The sequence below is a fragment of the Paramisgurnus dabryanus genome, chromosome 8, assembly GCF_030506205.2.
Source record: "Paramisgurnus dabryanus chromosome 8, PD_genome_1.1, whole genome shotgun sequence".
Taxonomy (NCBI): Eukaryota; Metazoa; Chordata; class Actinopteri; order Cypriniformes; family Cobitidae; genus Paramisgurnus; species Paramisgurnus dabryanus.
In genome coordinates this window covers 27497412-27510378 of record NC_133344.1, presented here as the reverse complement: position 1 = coordinate 27510378, position 12967 = coordinate 27497412, and the positions used below count along the sequence as shown (strand labels likewise).

At 37.4% G+C, this 12967-nt stretch overlaps 1 protein-coding gene across 3 annotated transcripts; it reads left to right on the top strand.

Moving 5' to 3' along the window:
- Nucleotides 1–956: 956 nt before the first annotated feature.
- Nucleotides 957–12827, top strand: dyrk1ab (dual-specificity tyrosine-(Y)-phosphorylation regulated kinase 1A, b). 3 transcript variants are annotated; one of them, XM_065281326.2, is made up of 11 exons: nt 957–1682; nt 5970–6166; nt 6365–6457; nt 6777–6965; nt 7250–7397; nt 7477–7763; nt 7865–8011; nt 8349–8489; nt 8613–8916; nt 9028–9152; nt 9345–12827. In XM_065281326.2, the coding sequence occupies exons 2-11, from the start codon at nt 6047–6049 to the stop codon at nt 9921–9923; spliced, it is 2133 nt and encodes a 710-aa protein (XP_065137398.1). In that variant the 5' UTR covers nt 957–1682; nt 5970–6046; the 3' UTR covers nt 9924–12827. The 3 variants fall into 3 exon arrangements, with proteins under 3 accessions (XP_065137398.1, XP_065137400.1, XP_065137399.1); XM_065281328.2 differs by having other exon boundaries at nt 958–1682; nt 9348–12827; XM_065281327.2 differs by lacking the exon at nt 957–1682 and adding an exon at nt 1739–2372.
- Nucleotides 12828–12967: the final 140 nt, after the last annotated feature.

Here is a 12967-nt window from a genome sequence, read left to right as displayed (position 1 = left end):
AAAATGATTAATCTCTGAAATTATAGAAATAATAATGGTACACTTGATTTTTTTTTAGTTTATCAGGTCCATTTTAGTCTATTAGAAAAAGAGCCATCATTTGATGACCATATAAAGGGTTGGCACACTCACAGTAAGTTAAAATTAAACTGAAAAGTTGGGGTAATTTGACATTATTGTAAATATGACCTGATGGCTCGTAATTTTGTATATTACATGCTTATAACTGGTCATCATCTTTCAGATGCCCCAATAGGTTTGTACTGCTCATTGCATCTGTTGCTGTCCATGGTGCTGCAAAAAGGCAAAAATAGACAAAATAGGATTCACATATTACAAATATGTGATAAGTAGATTTAACAAAAACACATTAATTATTAGCATTACATCACATGCTGGAAGGTCAGTGTTTGCCATGACAATCAATCAGTTTGTTTTAAAAATGTGAACCCAAGTAATAAATGTGCAGCAAGGGGACTGACATAAGCATGAGATTACACTGCTCAGTCATATTGTGTATCAATTTTAATTCAACTTTGAACGTCATTAAGTCTAACTACACTGGACAGAGCACAAGATCAGAATAAAGGGCACCAGTAAAATCACAAATGTAGGTACCCTGTTTAAAAAAGTTTTTGTTCTTGTATATTCTAGGGATATATGCTTATCATATTTAACATGTTTAAAATATTTTACTTTTTAAAATATTTAGACATCATTCTTGTTGCAACTTTCACCATAACTTTTTATAATGTAACTTATACTTGATCAGCTCTGAACTAACAAGAAGCATCCAGGTTTAAAACACAAAATAAACAGCTATTGTGTTTAAAATTGTTAAACGTTTTCATAATATTAAAATATGAGTAGAACGTTTTTGTGAAATTTTTGATTGACAATTCGTGCAACAATCCTTTCAAATCGTCATTTGAACATCCGGGTACTCGAGCGCTTGATTGACAGTTGCCATAGCAACAGCCCAGGTTGTCGCCATTTTGTCAGTGGCTTTTTTAATCTTTCAAATGTTTTCGCTTCCCGCCTGAATAATGCAGTCACCCGCCAGTAACAGCGACAGTTTTGGAAAGGGTTCGTTAAAAGCGTTGAATTGAAACCAACACCAGGACGAAGTACCGGAATGTCAGGACTATATTTAGTGGGCTAGTAGTCCGTGTCTCGGGTCCGCCGGGCCGGTCCGCTGCGCAGGTTTGGAACGCGCGCCATTTTGTGGAAACTGACAGAAAACCATAACGAAAAAGTGATGCCTTTAAATGTAGATGCAGGTGTAACATTAGGACGTCGTTCGTTTTTCGCCTCCGATTTTGCTTTTGAAAACAATTAATTTACGTTCTCCGCTGTCCAGAAAGCAAAAAATCTTGAATGCGCGTTTGTGAACGCTAGCTTGCTAGCTCCGTTGGTTAAAGTCACTGAGAGAGAACGCGCTAACTAGCCGCTAGCATTAATTTCACCACTTGTTAACAATGATTGATGCACGTATTAGGGTTGACACTGGAAAAACTGGACTGGAAATCCGTTGTCTTACCTGTCATTTAAAATAGGAAGCCATTTGGCCCTGTCTGGCTCATTACATTAGGGGTGTCTCGTTGGAAGCAGCGTAGAGAAACTGGATAAGTCGCCCCTCTTTACTGGATCTGGGACTTTAAATGAAGATCACACCATCACAGGTGAGTCCGTAGCTTGACTTATGAAAAATCTGAATGGTTTCAGTACGTCAGGTTTGTTTACAAATAGCTTGTTTAGTAGTAATATTTGTCGGTTGGAAGCGAAGGGCTAGGTTGATTTGGCCTAGAATGCTAACCGATTAATAACTTTCCTCACGTTAGTTATCACCCTATGTTGGCGTGTTATATAGCTTATCGGATTGTTTTCACATGCTTTCACATTCCGGAAGCCAAAGTAGTATGTAGTTATGGTGGTTTTTGAAAATATAAACGTCTGATGGTCTTTTCACACGTAACCCCCATGTAGCTCTGCTAGGTCAGACTGTCACGCATGTGCCTGTCGTTGACTTAGCCCAACAATTTTAAATACCAGCAGAAGCCAGCCAGCTGGTGTTTAGAGAAGTGTATCATCAAATCAGTCTGATGGGTGTGTTTGGCTGCTAACGGTGGTGGTGGTGGTGATGATGATAAAGCCCCATGACTAGCGTGTTGTCAGTTAGCCATCAGGCTGGTTTCCTGTCGGGGGAGGGGGACTGACATTAGCCAGCGATGTGATGCCTCCACTCGGGCTCTAACCATAGTTATCCAGCAAACGTTGCTCAGTCATGTAGTACGGGTTTAGACTTTTCCGTGACGATGGAGGCATAAAACGCGTCTTATCGAGCCCGATGAATGGCTATGACAGCTAGAGAGGTAAGGTCCGCTTTTACCTGTCATCATCACTCAATTTAACTCGGGTTTAGTTTCCCCGGCGATTAGCTTAGGTTTGTTGGCGTTCTCCAATGCTTTACATCCAGTTATTTATAGTTAACGTGAAAGAATTGATGGCATACATCATAACTGCGCTCATTGTCATCAGATAGTCTAGGTAATGCTTTATTTCGCAAGTTAGGAGGATGCTTTCGTATTTGCCAGCGGAATAATGATCTCATTTATGTCTGCCCAGGTAAACACATGTCAGAATGTTTGAAAAGATTTTACCCCCACTGTAAACTGGCACCTGAGGGTTCAACTCAAGTCGCATGGTGCTGTAAATTAGTTTTATACTTGCGACACTAATAAAACTACATCATTTTGGTAGATACATAAATGTAATCAGGTGCAGAAATGTCACTTATGAACTGATCATTTTAATAAGATCTTAAATGGGGTCAGGGTTTGTGCCTTCTTGGGGTAAACTTTAGTCTGAAAGTCCCAGGTTAAACTGTGATAAATGCCAATTTTTGTCAGTCACTCCTTAACAATCTGTGATTGATGGCTGATGACAGTGTCCTTACTTTAAAAGTGCATTTTTACAAACAATTTATTCATTGTTTGCACTTCTTATTTCTATCACACCTTGAGTAATATGCATTTGGAAAGATAGAAAAAATAGGCCTGCATGCAAGAGGCAATAATCTATATTGTCTGTCTCTTACATTATTTTTGTCATTTTGTCTGCGTCTTTTACCATTTAGAAAATGTCAATGCACTATTTATATTAATTATAACTTCAGACTATACTGGACTTATTAATATAGAACATGGAAGATGTAAGCCCTCAGCACTGTAGGTGTAGATGTGAAAAAGTTTGGTTGTAGTTGTAGAAACTTGCTAGTAGCAATCTGAATTTAACGTTACAAAAGTTCTAATCTTAAACGACTAACCAAGCAATTAGAAAAGCAAATGCTTGTGGATTACAAAACCGAGAACAAACGTAATAATTCACTTTTAATAATTTCACTTTCATTGTTATGATGTTTATACTGTCCAAGCATGCAAACTTAACTCAAAGAACCTTCTCTTTATTGTTCATTTGAAAAGCAGGGCAATAAGTAAATTAATACTTATTGCATTTTTAAATAAAAAAATGTTATAACCATTAAGTGTGAAATTTGAAAAGTTTTGGCAATAATGCTTCCAAATTGTCTGTAATGATCTGTTCTTGCTTATAAGCAAAGAGTGTTGTGCAATTATGCTTTTCCTAGTTTACAAAGTTGTCAAATCAATATGCTCTTTAATTTAAACAATGTTAAGCATGGCTGTATGCAGTCAACCTTAGTTTGAAGATAACATTTTAGTAGGGTAATAAAAATAACTTTTAGCCATTTTCTTTCTTGCTTTGTCCGAATTATAGTTAATTATTTTTTTTGTTTGCTGTACCTGCTTGTGCTTAATACAAAATAAACAAATAATTTCTTTGGCATGTAACTTAGTTTTGCAGTTTGAGAAGTTGTTCCTGACAGCATTAAACTTTGAAAAAACAATTATCAGTTAACAATCAGTCTTGAAAGCCACTTTGGTACAGGATGCTGGCATACAACATAAATAAAAAGTAATAATAAACCTCATTTGTTTTGTTAGTTGTTCATCATAAACATGGAAAGACATCATTTTACTTCACAAAAGTTTTTTTTACATGCAAAGTGGCGTATTCAACAGCATGTTTACATTGCTATGATATAACTGTGTAAAGTTAATTTAGTGATCACATTCCCAAACTTTATATCTACCTGGCTTTGCTTTAATGGTCTAGGTAAAAATAGCAAATTGATGAGGTTTTGATTAAAACTTAAGTGTGAAAGGTCTGTTTAATATTTAATATAAGCAATCAATATTAAATCAGCAATTTATTAGTCTACATTAAAAAAATATATCTTCAACAAATTTTACTTAAAATAAACAAGTGTCCAGTGTATGTTCTTATTAGTTTCATTTTAGTTTATTTCTTTAAAAGTATATTAATGAATATAAAATGAGATCACAGATCAGTAAACAGAATAAAATAAACAAAAACAAGAATGTATGTTTATTTTTGTAGTTTGATTTTGTACATTCATTGTAATGTATTATTTAGCAGAAGTGAATTGCTGAAATATGACTTCAGCACCGTACATACAGTAAGTATAATAAGTGTGCAAAATGGATTTTTGACAGATAATTTGGCGTGCATTCCATTAAAAAACAACTCAAATAATTCTAAATAACACATACAGTTTTAGTAATTTCTAAGTTATTGTAACACTATAATTAAACCAGAAAATGTAAGTGGACTATACATTTTGGAAGGGCTGTAATGAAGAATGTCGTGTCGTCTGAAGCGCAATTTCTATTTATATTATGACGTGCGTATGTCTTCTCGTGAATTGCATATAGTCCTTGAAAACATGAATCATCAAGTGATTTTTTTTTATTTAAGAGTGTCATTCCAGAACAAGTCAAAAGCATCTGAACTTCTGAAGCAAATTTTACAGTATTTTTTTTTAACAGAACATCCGTTTTTTTTCTCATGTATTTTATATTTGTTGAGAAACAAAAAAAATTTAAAAATGTATTCTTATTTTTGCACTAAAATTCTTTTAAAATGGTTGTTTAGAAGCATGTAGATGTGTTTCCATCCTCTTATATTTCGTGCATCACATGAATCCTTTGGCCTGCCTTAGTTAGGTCAGCTGAATCATTCTCTGCTCCTACACCATGTGTGGGGTCTGAGCTGCTATTTTGCTGTCAGGCTCCAATGTGGTGGATGCTTCATCTAAGTGTGCCAAAGTTCAATTTTATTTCTTGTTTATTTCTTGTTTTCTTATTGGAAAATGGGAGCAGCTCTGCCCTGGCAACAAAAGTAGGCTATTTGCATACTCTTCTGTGATTGGCTTGAACGTTGATGGGCTTGCCAAATCACACTGTATCTTCTTGGTGATAGGCTATGCTAATTAGGTGCTGTTGCTGGGATTCTGAATAGTGGTGGGATTCTGTGTGGCTTTGGTGCATTGTGTTGCCTGGCAAGAGATGCTGATATATGAGCAAGCTCCTTATAATTATGAGAATTTACAGCAAAAGAGGGCACATTTCTGACCAAAAATTTTGCCTCTTGACATAGCATTTGCACTCTTTAATTTTTATTTAGTCATTGAGAAAAGGATTACTGGTTCTTTCTTTTATTTACAGTTGTGCTTATGGTTTGCTTCACATTTACAGAATTATGCCATATGTATTTTAGTAGCTAGATTTTTATGCCAGTCCCTTTTAATGTTTTTTTCAATCATTCTGCTATATTCTGAATCATTTAATTTATATAACATAAATACTGTACATACCTTTTATTAGCTTTTATGCCCTTTTGTAAGCATTTGTGGAGAAAACCTCTTTGGGGTTATTTCTAGTGCTACAAGCATCAAAATATCAATGATGGTATTGTTTTTTGAGAAAAGGATAATCTTATTAACCTGCAAGGTTTGTGGTTCATAGGATCATTGGGAGCATTGAGTATTTTGCCCTAACACACACTAATTTAGCCTAAATTTCCTCCAGGGGGAGAGACCTCAGCATGCAAACCCTCGTCTGTCCGGCTTGCACCCTCTCTTTCTTTCCATGCTGCTGGTCTTCAGATGGCTGCTCCCATGCCTCATTCACACCAGCAGTACAGTGACTGTCACCAACAGAGTACAGACCAGTCTGTCACTGTACTGCCATACAGTGAACAGGCACAAGCACTCACTGCCAGCCAGGTACTTCTGCTACACTTCTGTGCATGCACATAGGTTTTGCATTGGGAATAAATGTGGATGGAGCACACTTAGTTATTACTTTTTGTAGAAGTTTGTGTGGGATATATACATATATATATTTTTTTTAAGAAAAGTCTTTGTTTATTTTAACTTGGATTTAAGTAATTTCCATGTTTTGTTTTCTCTGTATTGTTGCAGAGGCACATGCCCCAGTGCTTTCGTGACCCTACTTTAGCTCCTCTGAGGAAGCTCTCCATAGACCTGATCAAAACCTACAAACACATCAATGAGGTACAATCTGTTCTCCTGCATACATTCTTCATACATTTGTATTGCTTTTGTGATTTTTTTTTTTTTTTTTGATTCTCAATTTCCTGATTCCTGCATGAGTACAAAATGTAGCTGTAAAGTACATAAAGTAATAAAGTAGTAGAGCAAAATTAGGACACTAGATGCAGCAATTGCACTGTCACTACTGCAAAGTCAAATGTATGGCAATGAAGTACACTTCACAAGCTAAGAAATCAAAAAGTTGTAAGCACGACAATACTCAGGGATTTGGATTCAGAATGATATAGGGCAACATGGTTGCTTGCTTATCTTTGTTTAGGTGTATTATGCAAAAAAGAAACGACGGCATCAACAGGGTCAAGGTGAGGACTCAAGCCACAAGAAGGAAAGAAAAGTATTCAATGATGGCTATGATGATGAGAACTACGACTACATTGTCAAAAATGGGGAGAAATGGATGGACCGCTATGAAATTGACTCTTTAATTGGAAAAGGGTCATTTGGACAGGTAGGACATCTTGGATCTCCTTAGGTGATGGTGTTTACACGTTCTTAAAGAAATACATGTCCAAAGTTTTGGATAATACAACTAGAGTTTGTAACAGCAGTTGCACTGCATTACAGTGGCATGTGGACCTAAAATTAAAACAGATGTGCTTTTGATGTTACTGTTTCAGGGCTTTTTTTTATATTTTACAAAAAACTTTATTGTCCTTTCCATGGCTACGTCCAAAGTGAAATACTTGCACTCAGTATAGTAACAAAGAAACTATATAATGCTTGTGTTTTTAGGTTGTAAAAGCCTACGACCGTGCTGAGCAAGAGTGGGTAGCAATTAAGATTATCAAGAACAAAAAGGCCTTTCTCAATCAAGCTCAGATTGAAGTACGGCTTCTCGAGCTTATGAACAAACATGACACTGAGATGAAATACTATATAGGTAAGGGATCTTGTTCTTGAGTTACATGCATGCAACTAGTTGATCACTTGATTTACTGTATTTTGTCTCTCTCTTTCAGTACACTTGAAACGGCACTTCAAGTTCCGGAATCATCTTTGCTTAGTATTTGAAATGTTGTCATACAACCTGTATGACTTGTTAAGAAACACGAACTTCAGAGGTGTCTCTTTGAATCTGACACGAAAGTTTGCCCAGCAGTTGTGTACAGCACTGCTATTTCTTGCCACACCTGAGCTCAGCATCATCCACTGTGATCTAAAGCCAGAGAACATCCTGCTATGTAACCCCAAGAGAAGTGCCATCAAAATAGTGGACTTCGGGAGCTCCTGCCAACTGGGACAAAGGGTATGTAACCATTGTATCTTACTTATTGTATTGATAGAAAGAAGGCTAAGATGCTAAACGTACAAAACGGTGATTCATCCATAATTATCATTCTCTGTTAGATATATCAGTACATCCAGAGTCGATTCTACCGCTCCCCTGAAGTTTTATTGGGAATGCCATATGATCTGGCCATAGACATGTGGTCACTAGGATGTATCCTGGTGGAAATGCATACAGGGGAGCCTCTGTTTAGTGGAGCCAATGAGGTAAAGTAGAGCTATGCAATTTTTCTATTACTATTATTAATGTATTGACATAATGTTACCTCTATGTATGTGGCCACATATACAAACCACATGCTCTGGCCTGTAATGTACAAGTTACCCATAGACCTCTGTAATACCATCCGTAAACCGTATACCTCTGTCAGTCTGTATGTTCAGAATGGGATTATACACTCAAGAGGAGTGGCAAACATATGTCTGCTTTGTATACTGCATGTAGCCTGTGTTGTTTTTACTAGTGTTGTTGCTTAAATAATAAACATAAAATGAAGAATTAACAGTATTAACAGAACACAAACTTTTTATGAAACCTCATTAGGTGGACCAAATGAACAAAATTGTTGAAGTACTTGGGATCCCTCCTAGTCACATTATGGACCTAGCACCAAAAGCCAGGAAATTTTTTGAGAAGTTGTCAGATGGGACATGGAGTGTTAAGAAGACCAAAGATGGGAAAAGGGTATGTGTTTAAGATATGTTGTAACAGTGGTTAAACGTCAGTATATTGTAATATTACAGGACTTAAAATCTGCTTCAAGTGTCGTAATAAACGTCCTCATATATTTTGGTTTGCTGTGACCAGTACAAACCTCCAGCATCTCGAAAAATCCATGCCATCTTGGGAGTGGAATGTGGTGGACCAGGCGGTCGCCGGGCTGGAGAATCTGGCCACGCAGTAGCTGACTACTTGAAGTTCAAGGACCTCATCCTCAGAATGCTGGACTATGACCCCAAGACGCGAATTCAGCCCTACTATGCTCTCCAGCACAGTTTCTTCAAGAAAACGGCAGATGAGGGAACCAATACGAGTAGTAGTGTGTCGACAAGTCCTGCACTTGAGCAGTCACAGTCATCAGGGACCACTTCTAGTACATCCTCAAGCTCAGGTTTTAATCGGTTTTTGGATTCATTACTAGTCACCTATCTTCTTTACCTTATCGTAACTGGTCTGTCATAGTAGACAGAAAAGTTGATGTCATTATTTTGTTTTGCTTCAGGAGGATCATCTGGAACAAGCACCAGTGGGAGAGCAAGATCTGATCCAACTCACCACCATCGGCATAGTGGTGGGCATTTCGGTACAGTCATGCCCCCCATAGACTGTGACAACCTTTGCCCTCAGGTGAAAACTCTTGGTTTATCTTGTCAAATAGTTACATGTGTATTGCCTTCATTACTAAATGACGTTTAGGGCTGTATGTAGAGTAATTGCTAGATTTGATGATGACCGTAATATCCATGTTTTTAAGTACCATCAAACACCTTAACAATTTTGCTGAAACACTCTAACTTTATTGTGCGTGTGTTGTTTCAGCAGACAAGACAGCCTTACCATCCACCAGTAGTATGGCCTGGAATTGTAGGACCAGATCCTGTCACTGTAGAGACTCATCCAGTCCAGGAAACCACTTTTCACGTGCCTCCCCAGCATCCCAAGGCATTGCACCCCCATCACCATCATCATCACGGACAGGTCATAGCAACTCGACCACGACCGCGACTCTACAACTCGCCCACCAACAGCGCCTCCACTCAAGACTCCATGGAGGTGGTGCACGGCCATCTGTCTATGACATCCCTGTCTTCCTCGGCATCCTCTTCCTCCACATCTTCCTCTTCCACAGGAAACCACGGCAACCAGGCTTACCAGCTTCGCCAGCTTCCTGCCAATTCCCTGGACTTTAGACAAATTGGGAGTATGGGTTTGGGTGCCTTCTCAAATCCTCGCCAAGAGACTGGTATGGCTGGACATCCTACGTACCCCGTTGCCACAAACACAGGAACTGGTCACTTTATAACAGAGGGACACCTAGGCATGAGACAAGGGATTGATAGGGAAGATTCACCGATGACTGGAGTCTGTGTTCAGCAGAGCTCAATGGCCAGCTCGTGACTTTAGCTGAAATTGGTTTGTTTTTCTGTGTGACTTTATTTTCTTTCATTTTTTTATGGTGATGTTTTGTTTTTTTCTGTTTTTCAAAAGGTGCATAGAGAATAAAAGCTGCTCACTTCTGAGGGGAGATATCACTGAACCGCTACAAATTGAAGAGTATTTAAAAAGTATATATGTATTACCTTAACTTTATGTTTTCAATTTCTAGATAATTTAGTAATACTGCAAATAACCATAGTGAAACTGAGACATCCATCTGCCATATAGTACTTATTTACCATCTGTTACCATTTGAAACCAGGAGATTTTATTTGCTTTTCCTTTTTTTTTTAAACGGTGAGCATTTCAGAGCTGTGAGCTGTCGTACAGCTTTTATATGTGAAGCAATGCAAAACATTTGTTTAGTTTAAACAAGTGAAACATTGGACATTATAATTTGACTGGTTGTTCTTTTATTTACCCTTTAAGTGAAACTTCTCTAAAGAGCTGTGTGTTTAAACCTGTAGCGTGTCAAGGAAGCAGTACTTGCAGTGATATTTCGTGTTGTCGGTATTGTATAACTCTTCAAGAGGGGACTCGTGGCTGTGGGGCTCCTGTGGCAAATGCTGGCCTGGTGTTATAATGGAGGAGCTGGGGTTAGGGCTTAGACAGGCAGGTGCGGTACTCTCCAGTCTGGGCATCTTTGACTACGTACAGCAACTGAGGAGGAGGTGCGCTGAGGAACAACAAGGGGGGAACAGATCCAGATCAATCTGGCAACCCTTTGGCCTTACAACTTTTGGACCTTGACTGAAAAGGAGCTGGACTATATTATTAAATAGAGATGGCTGTCCTCTATTTTTAAGATTGAAGTCCTTAATTGGTTAGGGAAAGGGTAAATAAGAATGGGTATTCAGAGGCCTTTATTTAGCAAAGATGGGACTCCAAATTGCAGGGTCTTGATTAAATGTCCCAAACACAACTTCCTAAAATTCTTTATTATTGCCGAAGTGGGATTTCACATTGAAGTTAGTCATCCCCATATCAGACACCATAATTTGGCTTTATTTTTACCCCGTCAAGCATATGTGGTTCCATATTGACAAACATTGCATCAGTTTGCCTCTTTGTGTTGAACACAGACGATGTGTAATGAAATTTGTGTGACTGCCTTTTTTCTCCTCTTGAATTATGCTGTGAATTTTACACAAAACAATTTTTCTTTATTATTGTCTCCTCTTTTCTTTTGATAAACCAAAGCTGTTGTTTTTTATAGCATTAGGTGTCTGTAAGAAATAATGTAGCAGTTCACCACTTCAGCCCAAGGTTCATAAAAGTCCATTTTAGTCTGTACGCTCTCTCTCTCTTTCTCAAACTGGAACTTTTGCTGAACTTTAAGTGTTAACTAAATACTGAAATTGGTTAATATATGGATAAACCTCCCTTATTTGTTCCTTTTTAGGAAATGTCTTGGGAGGAAAGGGACACTGACAGTTACTCTGCAGGCTACAGAGTAGCAAAGAGCTTACAAATTATTGCGAGGAAAGTGTTTTGTTTTGTATTTACCTAGTCTCAGTCAGTGATGCTGCCTTTTATACCTAATTTGATGAACATGCTAATTTCTACCTTTTTAAATCTAAGTGGCTACTTACATTTATTTATTCAGGCAGTCTACTGTAGCTACTGTGACCTCTGAGTCCGATTTTGTTATCAAGTGATTGGTCAGATGCTTGCCTCAGATGTAACTTATTCAAAGGGAAACTATAGGTAACCCGCTACCACACAGACACTGGGCTTGTGCATGTTGTTTTAAAGAGAATATGTCTTTATATTCACTATTCAGTCACATTAAGGATAGCTCACTAAGATATTTATATCAAGAGTTTGTGAGCTCCCCACCTTGCTAATCGCATTAGGTCTCAATTCTTTAAAGAGAACAAAGTGTAACCCCCCTGTTTTTTACTAGCAGTTTTTGTTAAGACAGTGGGACACAATCCTGCCTGAAAGTGTGTGTGTGTGTGTGTGTGGTGTTCACTTTTTAATGATTTTTTTTTCTTTCAAAAGACATCACAACCAGAATCATGTTTGATATATATATATATATATATAACGAATCTCACAATGGCTAGTGGCTATCAGAAAAAAAGGTTTATCTGAATGTTAGCTTGGTTTAAAGATGTTTTTATACAAAAACATTAAAGTGAAGTTTGCTGAAGTTGACACATACATTCCAAAAAATCCAAATCTAAAAATGAGAGAATCTTTTAAAGAGTGCACCTGTTTCAGCTGTTACTAAATGAGGTCTGATTTAGTGCAGTTTTCATGAAATGCAGCCCCTTTTTAATAGTTGAATAGAATTTATGTATATATTTATATTTTTTTAAATAAAGGAAGTATAGAACTCACTACATTGCTCCTGCTGGTATGTCAATTACATTGCTATGTGTTTATTTGGGCGTTATTTTTTCTTGGTCAGTGGACCACAATATGCTTTTAGTCAAATGCATTTCAACGGGACAACACTAAAGGTAGGGCTTATATTGGGGAGAAAGGGTCAAAACGTGTACCTAAAGAATCTTTTCACAGGGTATGATGCTGCATGTATGTCCACATTTTCTAATGCTCATGGTTTGCTAGGTCTGCTTCTCCCCCTTTCTCTTAAATGCATTACAGATAAATGTCACTTATACACAAGGTCATGGTTTTTAATTAAACATTCTTCTGCCTTTTTAGTATTCTTGATTTCTTTGCATATTTTCTTGATCCTTTTCATGCAACATGCACTATATAATTGAACAGCATGGGGAAAAGGATGAGTGTCCACAGATTGTAAGATCTAGTCAAGACTTTGCTGTGTATATGAAAATGCCCTTTGTATTATATTCAAACAGTCTTATGTATGATATATAAAAATAACTTAATTGACGCGCTCTTGGCTTTTTTCTTTATTCCCTGGCTTGTTGCTTCTACATTAAGTAGTTCAAATCTAAAGGACTGCCGTTACGTGTGGTTCTGATTAAAATGTTATTAAATAATATACAAAAAGTCCGTATAAACTTGTCTAC

Coding starts and splice junctions, on each gene's coding strand:
- dyrk1ab (XM_065281326.2), top strand. CDS start 6,047: ATGGCTGCTCCCATGCCTCATTCACACCAGCAGTACAGTGACTGTCAC. Junction 6,458..6,776: donor CCTACAAACACATCAATGAG/GTACAATCTGTT, acceptor ATCTTTGTTTAG/GTGTATTATGCAAAAAAGAA. Junction 7,764..7,864: donor CCTGCCAACTGGGACAAAGG/GTATGTAACCAT, acceptor ATTCTCTGTTAG/ATATATCAGTACATCCAGAG.